This window comes from Chanodichthys erythropterus, chromosome 12 (assembly GCF_024489055.1).
Source record: "Chanodichthys erythropterus isolate Z2021 chromosome 12, ASM2448905v1, whole genome shotgun sequence".
NCBI lineage: Eukaryota > Metazoa > Chordata > Actinopteri > Cypriniformes > Xenocyprididae > Chanodichthys > Chanodichthys erythropterus.
This window is the reverse complement of record NC_090232.1, coordinates 55036694-55058656: the sequence shown is the minus strand read 5'-3', so window position 1 is coordinate 55058656 and position 21963 is coordinate 55036694. Positions and strand designations below refer to the sequence as shown.

Below are 21963 nucleotides of genomic sequence, written 5' to 3'. Positions count from 1 at the left end.
GAGACACATTTATGATTTCTGGTCAAAATAATAATTATAAAAGTTATTTTTATATAAAAGTTATACATTAAAAAAGCCATTATTCATATCTCTTAACCAGTAGTTAGCGCTGTTCTTAAACTGAGCATAATTTAGCAGGGACTGAACAAAAGTTTTAGAAGAAGCAAAACAAAAAATTGTTTTATGCTTCAAAAATGATTAATGTAAACATCAGTGCACTTTTGACCTATTTGTGGCACTAGAGGGTTTGAGATAGAAACTCCAAATTTGCTATGGTCAATGTTCAGACTCTCTTCTATCTGTGTGCCAATGTTCATCACTTTTGACCAAGTTGTTTTATGTGCTGCCATAGACATCCATTCAAGAAGAAGAATCAGAAGAAGAAGATACAGAAAACATGTCAAACAAAACAGGGAACATTCATGAAATCTAAAGTGCATTATGAGAGAGACCACATTTACACCCAAAATTATAATCAATCATTAAGGAAATTAATACAAACTACAAATTGTATCTCTAAACTAAATCACCCGGATCCAGTCAGATTTACTGAATATATAAAATACAATTGTGTCAGTCACTGCATGTTTAACTTACATCAAGGATGCAGAAGACTTTATTTGAATCCAAAATGTGTTTATTATGTAAATTTCTTCTGTGACACAGAGGAGGAGCCTGAGAATCTGACAGATATATATAAGAGTATCTGTCAAACTGAACACAACACAAACAGTGAGTTACTGTAATATTCATCATCTCACCTCACAGAACATTCTGACATTTATACAACTTTCAGAAAACAGACATAATATTATTTTCGTCTAGATAAAACAAATCTCTGCTGTGATCTACTGAGGAGAGACTGAGAAGATGGCAGTAAGTTCATCAACAACATTTCTAGAGATGGTTTTCAGTGTGATGTTCATCTCTTTCTCTCTCTGTCTTGTTTAGATGATGGTGTTTCTAGCGGTTCTTCTCTCTGTTGTTCTGGTGAGCGGATGCAGTACTGATGAAAACACGCCGGTCGACTGTTCTGACCTTTATAAAGCAGGACAAAAGCTCAGTGGGATTTACTCCATCTATCCAGGAAGTGGCTTTCCTGTCTGGGTTTACTGTGACATGATCTCAGATGGGAAAGATGAAGATAAAGGAGGATGGACGGTACGAATGTGACTTTAGATCATTAAACACACATCAGAACGTCTCGGTTACAAAGGTAACCCTCGTTCCCTGAAGGAGGGAACGGAGACGTACGTCGGACAGACCGACGAATAGGAATCTCGCTAGAGAGGCCAATCTACTTCGAGTGTAACTAAAACGAGCCAATGCACATTGGCATGCAATCATATGCATCAGCTGCTCGCCTCGCAGCGCGGGTATATAATGAGCAGCAGGTGCGTTGCATCTTCAGGTTTTCGCTGAGGAGCCGAACCGGATAGGCGGCAGCATCAGCAGGGTACAGCGACTGTGGCGACGGGACGTACGTCTCCGTTCCCTCCTTCAGGGAACGAGGGTTACCTTTGTAACCGAGACGTTCCCATTCAGTCGGTCACGTTCGACGTACGTCGGACAGACCGACGAATAGGAATCCCTACCAAAGCGCCACAGGAGCTGCCCCCTTCCAGCGCTCTGTTGTAAGCCACCTGAACCCCCTTGCCTGAGGATGGTGGGACAGGGCTAACACAGAGAGAGTCGATCACTGCTGTTCCCCAAAACCCATTCAGTGAGACTATTGGATAACGCTGGGAAAGCGTACCCTTCGCTGGGAAAGGAACGCTGCGGAAGCCACATCCTTCCCCGAAGGAGTTATGTGGAGAAGTACATATGGACTAACCCTGTAGGGCTGTGCTACATATGGAAGAGCTGGGGTGACTCCAACCCGATGAAGGGTAGGTTCTCCCAGAGGGAAAGACACGGATCCCCGTAGGGTCACACATATGGAACCCAGCCTAAACCCGGTTCTCAAGGATACAACGGAGTATAGGCCTGGCGCCAGACGCTCCGCCACGTCGGCTGCCAAAGGGATATCGGAGGACTCGACAGGGTCTGCCTTGTAGGGACTCTCTGGAGAAAAGAAGCGCATGTAGCGCAGCAAGCCGACACTAAGCCGGGGCCTCTCCGTGCCTCTGACCTGTGGCGAGAACATGGGAGGAGACCGGCTCGACACTAAGGCTATAGTATCTAGCGAACGTGTTAGGTGTCGCCCAGCCCACAGCTCTAAAAATGTCTGTCAGCGAGGCGCCACGAGCCAGCGCCCAGGAGGATGCGACACCTCTCGTGGAGTGAGCATGCAACCTGAGCGGGCAGGGCACGCCCTGAGCTTGGTAAGCCAGGGCGATGGCATCCACTATCCAGTGGGCCATCCTCTGCTTGGAGACAGCCTTTCCCTTCTGCTGGCCTCCATAACAGACAAGAGCTGGTCTGAGGTCCTGAGGCTTTAGGTTCTGTCTATGTACAGTCGCAAAGCGCGGACTGGACAGAGTAAAGCCAGGGCTGGGTCTGCCTCCTCCGAGGGCAGCGCTTGCAGGTTTACCACCTGGTCCCTGAAGGGAGTGGTAGGAACCTTGGGCACATAGCCAGGCCGGGGTCTTAGTACCACGTGGCTATCACCCGGCCCGAACTCCAGGCACGATTCGTCGACCGAAAATGACTGCAGGTCCCCTACCCTCTTGATGGAGGCCAATGCCACCAGCAGCAAAGTCTTCATAACAGAATCTTTAAGTCTGCTGACAGCAAAGGCTCAAAGGGAGCAATCTGAAGTGCTCTCAGCACCAGAGTGAGGTCCCAAGAGGGGACTTAAAGGATTTAACCGTCTCGCCCCCCTAAGGAACCTGATGACCAGGTCGTGCTGACCAACAGATTTGCCATCTAAGTGGTCGTGGTAAGCGGATATAGCAGCAGTATGGACTTTGAGGGTGGAGGGGGGACAGCCTACGCTCCAACCTTACTGCAAGAAGGAAAGCACGACTCTAGTCGAGCATCTTCGGGGGTCTTCCCGGCGAGAAGAGCACCACTCGACGAACAGGTTCCACTTTGAGGCGTAAGCACGTCTCGTAGACAGTGCACGTGCCGAAGTGATGGTGTTAAGTACCTCAGGGGGTAAGTCACCTAGAACCTCCGCATCCCGTCCAAGGGACCAGACATGGAGTTTCCAGAGGTCTGGACGCGGGTGCCAAAGAGTGCCCCGTCTCTGAGAAAGAAGGTCTTCCCTCAGAGGGATGGGCCAGGGAGGGGCTGTCGCGAGGAGTGAGAGTTCTGGGAACCAGGTCCGGTTGGGCCAGTAAGGCGCAACTAACAAGACCTGCTCCTCGTCCTCCCTGACTTTGCACAGGGTCTGTGCAAGTAGGCTCACTGGGGGAAACGCATATTTGCGCAGGCCCCGGGGCCAGCTGTGAGCCAGTGCATCTGTCCCGAGTGTCCCCTCGGTCAGAGAGTAAAACAACTGGCAGTGGGAGGTTTCTGGTGAGGCAAACAGGTCTACCTGAGCCTCTCCGAATTCTCTCCAGATCAGCTGAACCACCTGGGGGTGGAGTCGCCACTCTCCTGGCAGCGCAGCTCGTGATAGCTCGTCGGCCACACGGTTGAGCACACCGGAGACATGAATGGCGCGAAGCGACCTCAGATGCTTCCGACTCCACAGGAGGAGATGTCGGGCGAGTTGCGACATGCGACGGGAGCGTAGACCACCTTGACGGTTGATGTACGCAACGGTCGCAGTGTTGTCCATACGGACCAGTACATGCTTGCCCTGAAGCAGGCCTTTGAGGCGGCTCAGAGCAAGGCGTACTGCCAGCAACTCGAGGCAATTGATGTGCCAATGCAGATGGGGTCCCGTCCAAAGCCCTGAGACTGCATGCCCGTATTACGTGGCACCCCAGCCGGTGGCAGAAGCATCTGTGAACACCACAGCATGCCGGGACACCTGTTCTAGGGGCACTCCTGCCCGAAGAAACAAGGGGTCCAACCACGGACTGAAGGTTCGGCGGCACTCCTGAGTGATTGGCACCCGGAATGTGCCGCGCTGCCACGCCCATCTCGGGACTCGGCCGTGAAGCCAGTGCTGAAGCTGTCTCATATGAAGCAGACCGAGCGGTGTTACAGCCGCAGCAGCCGCCATATGCCCCAGGAGCCTCTGAAAGAACTTCAGTGGGACCGCTGTCCTGCCATTGAATGTATTCAGGCAGTTCAACACTGACCGAGCACGTTCCTCTGTGAGGCGTGCTATCTGCTCGACCGAATCCAACTCCATACCGAGAAAAGAGATCCTCTGCACCGGGGCGAGTTTGCTCTTTTCCTAGTTGACCTGAAGCCCCAACTGGCTGAGGTGTCTGAGCACCAAATCCCTGTGTTTGTACAACTGATCCCGGGACTGTGCTAGAATGAGCCAGTCGTCGAGATAGTTGAGAATGCGAACACCCTGTTCTCTCATGGGAACAAGGGCTCCCTCCACGACTTTCGTGAAGACGCGGGGAGACAGGGCCAGCCCGAAGGGTAGGACTCTGTACTGATATGCTCGACCTTCGAACGCGAATCTCAGGAATGGCCTGTGTCGCGGAAGAATTGAAACATGGAAGTACGCGTCCTTCAGGTCAATCGCTGCAAACCAATCTCGGGGACGGATGCACTCGAAAATGCGTTTCTGCATGAGCATTTTGAATGGTAGCTTGTGGAGGCTCCGATTCAAAACTCGCAGGTCCAAGATCAGTCGTAACCCACCGCTTTTCTTGGGTACAATGAAGTAGGGGCTGTAGAACCCCGACCTCAAATCGGCTGGAGGGACCGGCTCTATCGCGTCCTTCGCCAGTAGGACTGCGATCTCCGCACGCAGGACAGGGGCATCGGCATCTTTCACTGTAGTGAAGAGGACGTCCCTGAACTTGGGGGGGGAAGCCGGGCGAACTGAATCGCAAGCCGACCCTGATGGTCCGAAGGAGCCAGCGAGACAGACTGGGGAGCGCTAACCCGGCTCGCAGAGACCGTACAAGCAGGACCAAAGGGACCACCGGTGTACCCGCAGCAGGGCAGCGAGGTGGAACACAGGGACGCGGCTCGGGGGGCTTTCTTTGTGAGGCGGCCCGAAGCGGCGTCACAGTGAGCTAGGCAACACTTACCTGGCTCCACGGATGGACAGAGGGAGCAGTCGAGGCTTTGGCTGCCCGCTGCTCGATGCTGTCCGCTGGCGACAGAAGAGGGGGATGAGAGTGGTGAGGTTTTTCTCCTCCCACTGCTCTGCAAACCCTCTTCAGACCTGGAAATGGAGGAACTGCTCTTTAAAATTTGGGTACCGCTGCCTCTTGGGTCAGTGGCGGAACAGAAACAAACCCAATAAAGGATTTACCACCTGGCCCTCCTCCAGGGGTGGAAGAGCAGCCCCACCCATCTCTGGGTCGCCCGTCTCAGGGGTGATTCTCACCAACCAGTTAAACAGCTGCAGAGACGGGAGGCGTCATCTCCCCGCAATGGATACCGCAGAGCCTGCTGGGCCGGAGTTTCTTGCAGGGGACGACACCCTTGGCGACGAGCAGACTGAGGGGCGGCCCAAGAGGAACTCAATGGTTTGTCATGGGAAGCTCCCCGATCCGCTACTAACTGAGGAGAACCGCTGGGCTCAGTCCTCGACAGTGTCACCGAAAGGCCACCTCGTAAGATGGGAGCATTGAGAAAGCATTTAGCTTGACAACCTCTCACACCTCACAAGGTAAGCCAGGGGGCACTTCTGGACCATGGAGGTGGACATCGTCTGGCTGAGGGCCTGCGCCGTGACTTTGATCACGGTTAGTCAACAAGCGCAGCTCAACCCCAGCACAGAACTACCCTCATGCAAAAAGAGTGCCTTGGCCTCACATGCAGGGTGGGTGTGGTCTGTGTACAGCCACCCCATCCAAGAGGGTAGTGAGAGAGGAAAAACTTATGCAGATTGGCACCTTTGGCATTCCATATTTATGGCACCAATATACCCCCATACTGCCAAGTTTTCCATGCACATCTGGAAGACCCAGGAAAGCATGGCTGTAAACTCTGAATCTGAGTCAGCATAAGCACACACCATTACAGTGGGCAGCGTCACCCTCATTTCCAGAGCATAACAGCACTCTCTCCGATGCTGCAATCGACGTCTGTCCCTCAGCTGGAGCTCTGAATGAAATGCTAGGTTCCCCTATGAAAAGGACCAGCAATCCAATCCAGAAACTGCACAGCTTGCAATGCGCTAGAGAGGGAGGGGCCCTAGGGGGTTGGTTCCCGAAGGAACCACTCAACCTCATGTCAGCCAAGCCATATCAGCAAAGTAGACCTCTTCTGGTGCACCAGAGAGGGCGCTACAATGGACATTACGCAAGGGAACCGCGCATCTAGAGCGCCGAGCGAGCGCTGGGTTGCCGTGACAACCCGCGCTGCAGCCCGGCAGCTCGACGGCACACGACTCGCAGAGGAGCGAGAGGTTTGCTCTCGCTGATCTCCGCGGTCTCCCAGAGTGTCGGGCAGACCCGCGGCTGTGCTTTTACACACAAGCGGCAGCTGGCCAACAACAGAGGGGACTCAAGCTTCCCGGAGAAAGAAGAGTCACGACCGGCGTATCGACGTGATCATATTCTCATATGAAAACATGAACACCCACGAACATCATTTCAGCACGCGCCCAGACATGCGAAACGGTGATCGTGGCCTCCAGTGAGGACAGGAACGATCGCATCCAGAAACACAAGTAGGATGTCGTCTTTAAAAAGACGCGAATCTACTTGTGTAAGCTCTTTCAGGGACTTTACTCTTTTAGAAGTGCTGAAGCACGCAGGGGAACGGCCACCGCAACACAGACAGGGATTGTGTGCAGCCTGTCATGTGCTTTCTCTCTCCTTGAAGGCGCTCACTCTTACCAGCCGTAAAAACGGCTTTTCAGCGCTCAAAAGCTCACCGTACCGGCCGTGAGAACAGCCTTCTGACGCTGTCAAACAGCTATTTGCTCAAAAACGGCAAACAAAACAAAAACAGACAAAGAGAGGACTTCGACCCCGCTGCTGTGCTGTTCGCCCGCACTCTGAAAAAAAGAGAAGTTCAACCAAAAAGCTTGACTCGTCTTCTAGCAGACACTCGCTTGCAGAGAACAGGAACAAACACCGTTCGGCTCCGAAGCGAAAAGCTGAAGATGCAACGCACCTGCTGCTCATTATATACCCGCGCTGCGAGGCGAGCAGCTGATGCATATGATTGCATGCCAATGTGCATTGGCTCGTTTTAGTTACACTCGAAGTAGATTGGCCTCTCTAGCGAGATTCCTATTCGTCGGTCTGTCCGACGTACGTCGAACGTGACCGACTGAATGGGAACATACATTATGAATAATATCTTCTATATAAACCCATCACAGGTGATTCAGAGGAGAATGGACGGCAGTGTGAATTTCTATCGGCCGTGGAATCAGTACAAGAGAGGATTTGGGAATGTGGAGAGCGAATACTGGCTGGGTAAGATCTCACAGTGAGTGTCCCTTTGTGTGGATGATCATGTGTTTGGTTGTACATGTTCTTCATGTGTGTGTGAACAGGGCTGGAGAACATGTACCAGCTGACAAGTAACAGGAAGTACATGCTGAGAGTGGATCTTGAGGACTTCACCGGAAGGAAAGGTTTTGCTCTGTACTCGTCCTTCTCTGTGGATTGTGAAACTGACGGGTATAAACTGCATGTTTCAGGATTCACTGATGGAGGAGCAGGTAGGACACTTTCATACTTTCACACTTGAAGGCACTTATTCATCCACTATTAAATGTTTTTGTAATTTCACTAAATATTCTTCATATAAATATGATGTTAATGTCCTCATTGATGCTCTTCTTCTCTGCAGGCGACTCTTTATCTGTTCATAATGATCAGAAGTTCTCCACGTTTGACAAAGATCAAGACCCCTCTGAGACGAATTGTGCCAAACGGTATCTCGGGGCATTTTGGTACGCAGCCTGTCACTATACAAACCCCAACGGTGTGTATTTATGGGGAGAAGATGATACTCATTACGCCATTGGAAATGTTTGGCTCACCTGGACGAACAGTCACGCTGTTGGTATGAAATCCATCAGCATGAAGATCAAATGTGTGTCTTAGAAACATTACAGTGCTACTGAAGGGGAAACATTGGACTTTGTCTCATTTTACAACATTCCACTGTGTAACTAAGCAATCATGAGATAATATCTTTTAAATGTTTGTTGGCTGTTGGTGTACTGCATTAAAACCATTCTTTGACTTACTATGTGTGATATTCGAGCTGTTTGAAAATAGATTTGTTATGCATTTCCTGCATAGGCTATATGGAGCAGTGGGTGAGCAGGCGGTAAAGTGGTATAGACAAAAGGACTACGAGAAAAATAAAAGGAAGTCCGCATGTGTTCCAGCTGATATTAGACTCAGTCATCATGTTTTTCTATGATAATACATGGTGTTAGAAACTACATCTAATAGACCCCTTAATCGCCTACGTCACTGTGACGTCACCGCTCTAGCTGGAGGCAAAACATAAATAAGAACTCATAGCAGGCGCGCTAAAAGTTTGAGGTTTTGACTTTAAAATGTCGTCTTGTTGTGTTTCTGGCTGCCAGAATAGAAGGAACAGGACTTTTGGTTCAAAACTAAAGTTTTACCAAAAATAATTGATGCATATGAAATGGTGTGTTGCTTTTATCTACTTCAAATCAGCAAGTTTCTGTTTTATAGGTGAAAAGTCGCCAACTTTCAGCGCACTAGCTAGCTTAAATGTTACACAAACATACAGCGATAGATGTGTGTGCCATCCTTTGAATGGTCTCTTAAAATAATCCACATTGCAGCCATAGTCATAGTTAACCCAGCGTTAGGTTACATTAGACAATAAGCCTTAAATTCCCTGAACCACCCGAAAGTAATTCATATGTTGTCTAGGAAATATCCAAAACTTAAGTTAATTTACAAAAATAGCTGTCACGGTCCCGCAGAGTCAGTGACTGTACATATTCGGACAGTTCTGAACCTTCTTCTGCATCTATGTTTAATAAATCCCTCCTAAAACATGCTAGCTTACGCTTGTCAACATTGAGTCCAGCGTCTCTTTTTGCCTCCAGCTAAACTCCAAAACCTGACTTTACCAGAATTAACCTAACAAATGAGTTTGGGCTAAAACGGTTTCATAATAGGTAATTGAAGTTCACACAGTCCAGCTAATTTGATCCAGGTTTACCTAGTCAAGATAATTTCGCGTGCACGCTTTTTTTAAGCAGCCCTAGAGGTCGATCATGGATCAAATCGATCCACCATAGGAAACAGCATACATTTTGTGCTATTTTATGCGTTTGAGAGATGGTGTTTTCCTCAGTGCATAACTTACCTTACATAATTCTAACATATACATTTCACCAAAATATTTGATGTTGGACATTAAATGTGCCTTATTTACAATTTTAATCCTACAAGTAAGTGTATTTTTTATGATAGTAACTGTAAATGGACTATTGTAATGGGGTAAATCAATACTTTGGGACATTTACTGAGTTTAGATTCATCTTACCAATTAAATTTAGTCTGTGCATATTTATTTTAATTTTTAATTTTGTGATTTTAATTTCTGCTCTTCTAATAACCATAAAGAGTACTACAGCTGCCAAACAAAACCATATATTTTAAAACAAAACATTTAGCCAGTAAGAAGGGAAAACCTGTAGGTTTTACACACACACACACACACACACATATACATTATATATATATATATATATATATATATATATATATATATATATATATATATATATATATATATATATATATAAAATACACACACACATAAATATATAGGTTAATAAAGCCAAAAAATTGTCAGCTGTATTGGTCAGTGTTAGAGGAGCTCAGCTTAGCCTGACAGTTAGCCTGCTCCAGACCAGGCTAGTTTCCCAGCATAAGTTGCCAGGGTAACTGAGTTTGAACTAATTTAAGTTTGTTTTATGAAACAGAATTCGCTGACAAGTCCGAATAAGTAAAATAAGCCTGGCTTGTTTTCTAATCTTGTTTTATGAAACAGCCCCCAGGAAACGTTGCAATGTTTACAAACTTTTAAGGGGTCTATTTGTAATAAGATAATCCGCGGGTCGAGTAATAAAAAATAATATAGTGTTTTATAGTGTGTTTTTTTTTTTTTTTTTGTCAGGCACTAATTTACAGATGCAATTACGGGGTTCGTTAAGCAATGGAGTCAAAAGAGATCAGAGAGAAATTTCAAAAAAGGAGGATTAAAAACAAAGGGAAGGAAAGAGAAGTACCGTGTGGAAGCATTTTAGTGAAGTAGTTAACCAGGAATAATCAAGTGTTGGGTATGTATATGATGTGACAGTATCAAATTTTCAATTGAAGTTTTAAGAAAGTAAGCCTCTATTAAAGACACATGGTTTTGCCAAAGAAGACCTTTTTACTTTAAATAGCTAATGCCTGGCTCACACTAAAGGAATTATAGGCCGATTTATGCCCGATTTTCCCCTCCCGAGAATCGGAGAAAAAATCTTGTCGAGGACATTGATCGGCTCCGATGTTCGGCGCAGATTATCTGGTAATGTGAGGCGTTCACAGATCGAATCTTGCACCTCTCGATCTGCTCTCACACAAATCGGGGCCGCCCCGATCATATCAAGCATGTGTGATATTTAGGATTTTAAATCGGGAAGATTACGTCAGTTCTTTAACAACAGCCAATGAGAGAAGTGAATGAGAGCACATTTAAAATTGCGAAACCAACCGTACAGACCAAGAGAAAAGCTGAAGAGAAATAACTATGGTTTTGAAAGCTAGCAAATGTAAACATACCTTTTTATCTCAGTGACGAATACATCCGCTTCCCAATGAAATCACGTGAGGCTCTTCTGGGTATGATAATCTTAACAATATCCTGTAGTGTGTGCTGTGCTACAAATTTGAAATCGTGTAGTGTGTGCATGTTTGAGATTTGTGAGAATAACATCTGTGAAGATTCTCCTTATATGTGTGCTGCAACCAGATTTCATATTCGGTTAGGATTTTAAAACTCCTCTAGTGTGAGCTCGGCTTAAATGTTCATTTAAAGGTTCTTTACATGTAGTTCAGGGTTCCTCAAATCCAGTCCTGAAGGGCCACTTCCCTTCAGAGTTTAGTTCAAACCGTGATCAAACTCACCTGTGATTTTCTAGTTATCCTGAAGACCCTGATTAGCTGGTTCAGGTGTGTTTGATCAGGAATGGAGCTAAACTCTGCAGGGTAGTGGCCATCCAGCACCGGATTTGAGGAAACTTCATGTAGTTCATATGCTGAGATGGTTCTTTGCATTAGAGTTTAAAGTTCTTTTTTGCTTTTCAAATCTGTAACTGTCAAAGCCACATCATTACTAGTTTTCTGGAGCTCAAATTGTAATAATAATAAGGCTATAACATCTTTATTTTTAATCAAATATAAATAAAAGAATCATTTATTATGTCTAATTTGTAATTATTTCTCTAACCATTTGAACAGAGAATTGTTTTGCCACCATAGCTATTTTTTGTGCCCCTCCCCCAAAGGAAATCTGGATTTTTTTTATTGTTTTGAAACAATATTATAGAGGTGCAGTTGCACACGTTACAGATGACAAACCATGCAGGACAATGACGGAAAGCTCATCCACGGTTAGAAGCTGTTAACTCTGGTGTTCCACCCTGTTATGCTCCGTTCCACCCTGTCAGACAAGTCATTTCAAATAATAATTTGACAGCAACGTTAAATGTTTGGCATATTTTTGTCTTATTTTGTGAGGTGAGCAGCACTAACAGCATATATATGGTTTTCATCAAAAAATAAAAAAATAAATAATAAAAAAAAATAAAATAAATAAATAAATAAAATAATATATATATATATATATAAAATGTACCATCCTATTGGCAAAAAATAGGCACTAAACAGTACCTGTTCTTAAAAATCAAGACATTCTATTAATCAATAATTACTTTGTTATTGTTTCAAGAATAAAGAAATACTAAGATGGAATAAGGGACATATACAAACCCAATTCCAAAAAAGTTGGGACACTGTACAAATTGTGAATAAAAAAGGAATGCAATAATTTAAAAATCTCATAAACTTATATTTTATTCACAATAGAATATAGATAACATATCAAATGTTGAAAGTGAGACATTTTGAAATGTCATGCCAAATATTGGCTTATTTTGGATTACATGAGAGCTACACATTCCAAAAAAGTTGGGACAGGTAGCAATAAGAGGCCGGAAAAGTTAAATGTACATATAAGGAACAGCTGGAGGACCAATTTTCAACTTATTAGGTCAATTGGCAACATGATTGGGTATAAAAAGAGCCTCTCAGAGTGACAGTGTCTCTCAGAAGTCAAGATGGGAAGAGGATCACCAATTCCCCCAAAGGAGTTTGAAGTTATCATCATCTACAGTGCATAATATCATCCAAAGATTCAGAGAATCTGGAACAATCTCTGTGCGTAAGGGTGAAAGCCGGAAAACCATACTGGATGCCCGTGATCTTCGGGCCTTTAGACGGCACTGCATCACATACAGGAATGCTACTGTAATGGAAATCACAACATGGGCTCAGGAATACTTCCAGAAAACACAATCCACCGTGTCATTCACCATTGCTGGCCAAAACTTTATAGGTCAAAAAAGAAGCCATATCTAAACATGATCCAGAAGCGCAGGAGTTTTCTCAATTAAAATGGACTGTGGCAAAGTGGAAAACTGTTCTGTGGTCAGACGAATCAAATAGTGAAGTTCTTGTTGGAAAACTGGGACGCCATGTCATCCGGATTAAAGAGGACAAGGACAACCCAAGTTGTTATCAGCGCTCAGTTCAGAAGCCTGCATCTCTGATGGTATGGGGTTGCATGAGTGCGTGTGGCATGGGCAGCTTACACATCTGGAAAGGCACCATCAATGTTGAAAGGTATATCCAAGTTCTAGAACAACATATGCTCCCATCCAGACGTCGTCTCTTTCAGGGAAGACCTTGCATTTTCCAACATGACAATGCCAGACCACATACTGCATCAATTACAACATCATGGCTGCGTAGAAGAAGGATCCGGGTACTGAAATGGCCAGCCTGCAGTCCAGATCTTTCACCCATAGAAAACATTTGGCGCATCATATAGAGGAAGATGCGACAAAGAAGACCTAAGACAGTTAAGCAACTAGAAGCCTGTATTAGACAAGAATGGGACAACATTCCTGTTCCTAAACTTGAGCAACTTGTCTCCTCAGTCCCCAGACGTTTGCAGACTGTTATAAAAAGAAGAGGGGATGCCACACAGTGGTAAACATGGCCTTATCCCAACTTTTTTGAGATGAGTTGATGCCATGAAATTTAAAATCAACTTATTTTTCCCTTAAAATGATAAATTTTCTCAGTTTAAACATTTTATATGTCATCTATGTTGTATTCTGAATAAAATATTGAAATTTGAAACTTCCACATCATTGCATTCTGTTTTAATTCACAATTTGTACTGTGTCCCAACTTTTGGAATCAGGTTTGTACTATCCAAGAAAAGCTCATTATTGTTTAACATTTACATTATTAACATGATGTGATAACTATGTATATGTCCCTAACAGGGTGGAATATTTTCATGGCCAGTGTCTGAACAAACTACCTATAATTATTATTTGACCAATATGTATTCCTAATAGTTAAAAATGTCACTATTTTGGTAGAATGCTATAAACATGAAAATCATATAGCTTTTTTTCCAACACTCGTGAAGCCAAAATGTTACCAAATACCAGGAATGACCCAAATACAACATTTCATATTGCTGTTATGCAGATTCTCAGTTTTACCTTCCAGTAAGGCTTAACACCACAGTTTCATTTGATGTGTTATTACTGATATGTGTAAATGTTATCAAGAGGTGGATGACAAATAATTTTCTGCAGCTAAATTAAGATAAAACAGAGGTTTTAATTTTAGTTTGTCCTGCAAATTTTCCCTCTGATCTCAAAGCTATGTTAGGTCCTCTCTCAACCAATGTACACAAACAAATCAAAAACCTTGGAGTGATCTTTGGCTCTTCAATTTTTTTTTTTTTTTTTTTTGATAAACAAATTATTGCTGTTATTAGAGGAAGCTTAAGATCTATTGCAAAGTTGAAGAATCTTCTTTCCAGAAATGGTTTAGTAGTTGTGATTCATGCACTTGTAACATCACAATTAGATTATTTAAACTCTTTATTCTCGTCTCCCTCAATCTTCAATGTCATGATTGCAAGATGTCCAAAATACGTCTGTAAGACTCTTGACTGGGTCTAAAAAGAGTGACTATATCTTCCCTATTTTAGTGTCCCTTCACTGGCTTCCAATTAAATTCAGAGTTGATTTTAAAATCCTTATGTTTGTATTTAAGGTATTGTTCAGCATTGCACCAAGGTATAAGTAATCTTCTTGTGTTATACTGTCCTGCTAGGGCACTTAGATCTGGGCCTTTTCTGTGGCTCCAAGCTTTGGAATGGTCTCCCCTATCATGTGAGGTCTGCTCCCTCTTTGGACATTTTTAAATCTACTCTTAAATCGTACTTTTATTCTTTAGCTTTTGGGAACATGTACTTGTTATTTTTATTGTGTAGACCGGCTTTGTACTCTGTACAACACTTTGGATCAATCTATACTGTATTGTTGAAATGTGTTTTACAAATAAATGTTGTTGGTTTAAATCAGTGCCCAAACCTGTTCCTGGAGATCTACCTACCTGCAAAGTTTAGCTCCAACCCTGATAAAACACACCCGAATCAGCTAATTATCTTTAGGAGCAGTTGATAATTACAGACAGATGTGTTGAAGCTGAACTCTGCATTAAGGTAGATCTCCAGGAACAGGGTTGGGCACCCCTGGTTTAAATGTTTTGTCTGTCTCTTCCTTGTGCTTTTGTTGATACTGGACTAATGCATCCACATTTCACACACTCCGGTTAACTCGTATAACTCATAATTCCTTTTTTCTTCTCATGAGCTCCCTTCGTTGCTCTGGCTGAAAGGATAACAGTATAGTGAGACGGAGAGATCGCTCAAACCTCCTCGGATTGCAATCATCACATAACTTCAAGGAAAATGAATAGAAATGCTCAGAAAAGTGACAAACATATGGTATTTTATATTTTATATTGTAAAACATTGTTCAAATGTTGATGCTGGAATCTTAAGTCTTTTAGTAAATGCCAAACTTCAGCAAGTTTGGATCGCTAAATCTTGAATGACTGTCAACTGTTGAATGAATGAGTGTCAGTCCCGCTTGTTTACTTCCAACCAGAAGGCGCTCCCACTTTTGACGCAAGGCCTCATGGGGCATAGGAAACTTGTGGATTGGCCTAAACATTCCTTTTTATTTTATATATGTCATGTAGCCTATAGTTTTACTGTTTACTATGTTCACAGAAGCGCTGCAGGTGCAAGACGTGGCGTTGTGTTCTACTATCCTGCAATTTTTGCTGGTTTCAAAACACACAACAAGCTGCATATTACTTGCCATTCATTTTCACTTAAATGTAGGCCTAATGCTTGACGGTTGGTGACATATCTCATCGGAAAAATTAATGCCAGGGCATTGCCATTGTGACTTACCTAACCTATGATGACTTGACAGCTTAGTGAGCGCGTCAGCGCTCATTTCACTCAGTTTAGAGCCTGAGCTCTGGTGTTTCACACACATTTGCATAGGCTGTACTATTTTAATTCATAATTGGTTGACTGCCAAATCAAAATATTAAACGGACCGATAAAACAACATTATTAACCTGTTAATGGACATTTCAAATTGGTGTTTCTGTTCAGAACGATTACATTTGATTTCGTTTCCATTTCTGGTTATGTTCTGTTTCTGGTTTCATTTCCTTGAACCGGTTCAGAGCCCTGCAATTAATGCAGCATCCATTTTTTTTCCATCATAATTTGTCTAGCATTACATATAACGATGCTCTTATTCACACAAATACTTTTAAACCATTCAAGTGCCACAAGACAAATGAGAATGCTGTCTGTGAAAACATGACAATCACAGACAGCATGAGAGTATATGAGTATGAGTATCCTCATAAGCGCTGTCACAATCACAGTCAGTTCCTGTCACTTCCTGGACTACATTCCCCATAATCCTCTCTGCCAATCACCTGCACTCACTCCACCAATCACTACACTAATCACCACATCCAGCTGCCATGCATTACCTGGACCATAAAAGACTCACACACTCATCACCTGATCGCGAAGTCTTGTTTTCACTCGTGTTACATTTCTGAGCGTTTCCTTGTATCCTGTTTGTCTATCTGTGATTGATCTTGCCTGATTCCTGTTTTACGACCCATTGCTGCCTGCCTCGATCCTTGCCTGTACCCTGACTACGACTCTGCCTGTTCCTTATTGCTCCTGTTTGTTCCTGTTTGACCCTGCCTGTACGACCACGCTCACTTCTAATAAAACGCTGCATTTGGATCCCTACCTGAGTCCCGCCTTCGTTACAGAAGACTTCGCCCTCTACGATCCAGCAGCTTCCACAAGCGTTTCCAGCCTCAACATGGACCCAGCTATACGTCTCATCCGCCTTCGTCAAGGTAATAGTACCCTGGAGGACCACATTCAGAAGTTTCTGGATATTGCCTATTATGCAGACTGGCCTGACTGTGCACTTATAGACTTTTTCTGCGATGGCATTAATCAACCCCTCCAGGATAAACTTAGACAAGAGGGACCGCGTTCATCACTTACTTGCTTTCTGGATTATGCATTATTGACTGTTGGTTCTCTGTTTACTGTGGGGGTCGCGGAGGAATGCGACACCATGGTAGATCATGTAATGGCCGCCTCGCCAGATGACACTCACAAAATGGCGGTCACCACAATACCAACACCAAGTCAAGTCAGCACTGATCGCCCAGAGCAACGTCACGCCTTCGCTGATCGCCCAGAGCAACGTCACGCCTTCGCTGATCGCCCAGAGCAACGTCACGCCTTCGCTGATCGCCCAGAGCAACGTCACGCCTTCGCTGATCGCCCAGAGCAAAGTCACGTCGCCGTTGATCACCCAGAGTCACGTCAGGTCTCTAGATCAGTCCGGGAGCGGAGAGTGTTGCGTTCCAGTGTGACCGATCCACCGTTGATTTCAGTCCGAGCAGCTGGCATTCCCAAGTCTCCGTCGGCCGCTTCGCTCTCAAGCCCGGTGGCCGCTTCGCTCTCAAACCCGGTGGCCGCTTCGCACTCAAGCCAGCCGGCCGCTTCGCACTCAAGCCCGCCGGCCGCTTCGCACTCAAGCCCGCTGGTCGCTTCGCACTCAAGCCCGCCGGCCGCTTCGCACTCAAGCCCGCCGGCCGCTTCGCACTCAAGCCCGCCGGCCGCTTCGCACTCAAGCCCGCCGGCCGCAACGCTCTCAAGCTCGCCGGTTTCAGCGCTCTCAAGCTCGCCGGTTTCAGCGCTCTCAAGCTCGCCGGTTTCAACGCTCTCAAACTCGCCGGTTTCAACGCTCTCAAGCTCGCCGGTTTCAGCGCTCTCAAGCTCGCCGGTTTCAGCGCTCTCAAGCTCGCCGGTTTCAGCGCTCTCAAGCTCGCCGGTTTCAACGCTCTCAAGCTCGCCGGTTTCAACGCTCTCAAGCTCGCCGGTTTCAACGCTCTCAAGCTCGCCGGTTGCTATGGACTCTCGTTCGCCTATTGCAGTGGACTTAAGCACCCTGGACGCGATGGACGAAATGGCTGCTTTGCCAGTGCCCACGGGCAAGATGGCCGCCCCTGCGGTGCTCAAGGATGCAGGGGTTGTTTCAGCCATTGAGTCCGCTCCAGCCAGTGAGTCCGCTCCAGCACAGCCTGCTCTCCTGGTCAGTCCTGTCTTGGCCCAGAGGGCTGTTCTCACCTTTTATGTCTTGGCTGTCCTACGTGCTTTGAGGAACTCAAGCTCTATTGCCGTCCCGGAGCAGCCCGAGCCCGCTGCCGTCCCGGAGCAGCCCGAGCCCGCTGCCGTCCCGGAGCAGCCCGAGCCCGCTGCCGTCCCGGAGCAGCCCGAGCCCGCTGCCGTCCCGGAGCAGCCCGAGCCCGCTGCCGTCCCGGAGCAGCCCGAGCCCGCTGCCGTCCCGGAGCAGCCCGAGCCCGCTGCCGTCTCGGAGCTGTCTGCTCTCCTTGATACGGCCACGGAGGCCGTCACCGAGCTGGCCGCTCACCCTGATACGTCTGCCCTGCTGCCGACGCCACCCAAACTCCTTGCCCACGAGCCCGCTACGGACCCCGCTGAAATCCCCAAGAACTTTTTTGGGGGGGGCAGTATACCTAGGGGTGGGGAGCTTGTGGGAGGGGACCCTGCTCGGCCACTGCCGTCATCGGCCTTTGAACTATTCTGGCCATTTATGGACCCTGACCCGCCGTGGTCACCCAAGCCGCCTGACCTGCCGTGGTCACCCAAGCCGCCTGACCTGCCGTGGTCACCCAAGCCGCCTGACCTGCCGTGGTCACCCAAGCCGCCTGACCTGCCGTGGTCACCCAAGCCGCCTGACCTGCCGTGGTCACCCAAGCCGCCTGACCTGCCGTGGTCACCCAAGCCGCCTGACCTGCCGTGGTCACCCAAGCCGCCTGACCTGCCGTGGTCACCCAAGCCGCCTGACCTGCCATGGCTACCCAGGCCACCTTACCTGCCGTGGCCGCCCGAGCCACCTGACCCGCCGTGGCTTTCCGACACTCCGGACTCGCCATGGTTGCCCGAGTTCCTGGACCTGCATTGGGGACCCCGTTCCTGTCTGCATGCAGGTCTCCAATGCACCCACCCTCCCTCCCTAGCTGTTCCTTTTACGCCGCGAGGACGCGCCTTCCGGGAGGGGGGCGTTATGTCACAATCACAGTCAGTTCCTGTCACTTCCTGGACTACATTCCCCATAATCCTCTCTGCCAATCACCTGCACTCACTCCACCAATCACTACACTAATCACCACATCCAGCTGCCATGCATTACCTGGACCATAAAAGACTCACACACTCATCACCTGATCGCGAAGTCTTGTTTTCACTCGTGTTACATTTCTGAGCGTTTCCTTGTATCCTGTTTGTCTATCTGTGATTGATCTTGCCTGATTCCTGTTTTACGACCCATTGCTGCCTGCCTCGATCCTTGCCTGTACCCTGACTACGACTCTGCCTGTTCCTTATTGCTCCTGTTTGTTCCTGTTTGACCCTGCCTGTACGACCACGCTCACTTCTAATAAAACGCTGCATTTGGATCCCTACCTGAGTCCCGCCTTCGTTACAAGCGCAGTCTTAAATGAGTTAAATAACATCTTAAATGAACTTAAGAGTGGTGAGAAAATGAGATGCACATCAGATCTGAGCCATGTGCAGCAGGGACAGGTCTTAAAGTCACAGCAGCAAACAAAGGAATCAAGAAATCAAAGAACAGAGGTCACAGACTAGTCGATATTTAATTTATAATTTATGCAGTTATGACTGTAAAGTGTTTGATAACTTTATTTCTGAACACTTTATTTATAACAAATTGAAATATTTATATGATATGATAAATTATATTGTCAATGTCAAAGATGGTTCTTTAAAGGTTCTTTACATGTAGTTCAGAGTTCCTCAAATCTGGTCCTGAAGGGCCACTTCCCTTCAGAGTTTAGTTCAAACCCTGATCAAACTCACCTGTGATTTTCTACTTATCCTGAAGACCCTGATTGGCTGGTTCAGGTGTGTTTGATCAGGAATGGAGCTAAACTCTGCAGGGTAGTGGCCATCCAGCACCGGTTCTGAGGAAACTTCATGTAGTTCATATGCTGAGATGGTTCTTTGCATTAGAGTTTAAAGTTCTTTTTTGCTTTTCAAATCTGTAACTGTCAAAGCCACATCATTACTAGTTTTCTGGAGCTCAAATTGTAATAACAATATAAAGATACTGACTGATGAAAATAAACTTATTAAAAAGGCTATAGCATCTTTATTTTTAATCAAATAAAAAAACATTTAAAAAATCATTATGTCTAATTTGAAATTATTTCTCTAGCCATTTGAACAGAGAATTGTTTAGCCACCATGATTGATTGTGATAAGGAACCACATAGCTATTTTGTGTCCCTCCCCCAAAGGAAATCTGGATTTTGTATTGTTTTGAAACAATATTATAGAGGTGCAGTTGCACACGTTACAGATGACAAACCATGCAGGACAATGACGGAAAGCTCATCCACGGTTAGAAGCTGTTAACTCTGGTGTTCCACCCTGTTATGCTCCGTTCCACCCTGTCAGACAAGTAATTTCAAATAATAATTTGACAGCAACGTTAAATGTTGGCATACTTGTGTCTTATTTTGTGAGGTGAGTAGCACTAACAGCATATATATGCTTTTCATCAAAAAAAATAAAAAAATAAATCATCCTATTGGCAAAAATGGCCATAAAAAAGTACTTGTTCTTAATAATCAAGACATATTCTATTCATCAATTGTTTTGTTATTGTTTCAAGAATAAAGAAATACTAAGATTGCATAAGTGACATATATTATCCAAGAAAAGCTCATTATTGTTTAACATTTTCATTATTAACATGTTGTGATAATTATGTATATGTCCCTAACAGGGTGGAATATTTTCATGGCCAGTGTCTGAACAAACTACCTATAATTATTTTGACCAATATGTATTCCAATAGTTAAACATGTCACTATTTTGGTAGAATGCTATAAACATGAAAATCATATAGCTTTTTTCCAACACTTGTGAAGCCAAAATGTTACCAAATACCAGGTATGACCCTTTTGTGGTCTGAGCCGACTCGCGGTCTGCGGATATGATCCGCTCTATAGTGCATTTGATTGGACCGAAGATTTAGCCGAAGAGAAGCTGAAGTGTGATGTGATGTCATGAAAATCTGTGATCCATTTTAGCACAAGTGAGAGACTGTACGTTTTAATGCTTATATCTCCTAAATGTGAATTTTGTCATTGTTTTGGAACACACCAGCTTATTCATAACCTTAAGGCTAACATATTCATACTAAAAGTCTAATTTCTTCCCAATGTCCATTTTCAAATAAAGTCATTAGGTTGAGTTGTTGTCAGCCTGTGTAGTGTGTAACCCCCTGTTGCTGATCTGTCATGTGGTCTGAACAGCACAGCGATCTGCTGATGTTTAAAGTCCTGTAGTGTAAACTTGGCATTAACCACACTCAACCAAATAGTGTCAAATAAATTGTTCTGTCCAATAAATCTAGCTAAATAAGTTCTGTTTAAAGAAAAATGCATTCACTGCAAGATTTTATTGAAGATTGAAGTGGAGAATCATCTAAATGAGAACTCAAACAGACCAGAAACATTCTCCTCTGAATCACCTGTGATGGGTTTATATAGAAGATATGATTCATAATGTATGTTCTGATGTGTTTAATGATCTACAGTCACATCGTACCGTCCATCCTCCTTTATCTTCATCTTCCCCATCTGAGATCATGTCACAGAAAACCCAGACAGGAGCGTCACCTGCTGGATAGATGGAGTAAATCCCACTGACTAGATGTCAGAACAGTCAAATAACATTAATTTAGGCACTAACCAATAAAACAGAGAGAAGAATTGACAAAAACACCATCATCTACAAAAAGAGGAAGAGATGAACATCATACTGAAATCAACATAATGTGCCTGACACAATGAAGGAAACCAATGAACTTACTGCCATCTTCTCAATCTCTCCTCAGCAGTGCAGTTGATCTAAAGTAAATTAAAAGAAAGCTTTACTTAATTTAATTTGTAAATTGTATAAAATTCTGGATGTATAATTTAAATGCTGGAGAATAACTCACCGTTTGTGTTCTTCAGGCGTAAAAAACGCTCACTTAAATATCCTTTAAATATCTGATGTTCAGGATCCTCCTCTGTGTCAAAGACTCTTTGAGGAAATCCTGTAAAACCCACCACCACATTTTTTCACATCTCGTAATCATCCAAAATGTGAATGAAT

General features: G+C 45.1%; 1 protein-coding gene across 1 annotated transcript; it reads left to right on the top strand.

The window, feature by feature from the left end:
* The first annotated feature begins 738 nt into the window (after window positions 1-738).
* Window positions 739-8232, top strand: LOC137031853 (microfibril-associated glycoprotein 4-like). The gene is made up of 5 exons (XM_067403177.1): window positions 739-876; window positions 952-1161; window positions 7364-7460; window positions 7541-7708; window positions 7840-8232. The coding sequence occupies exons 1-5, from the start codon at window positions 871-873 to the stop codon at window positions 8094-8096; spliced, it is 738 nt and encodes a 245-aa protein (XP_067259278.1). The 5' UTR covers window positions 739-870; the 3' UTR covers window positions 8097-8232.
* Window positions 8233-21963: the final 13731 nt, after the last annotated feature.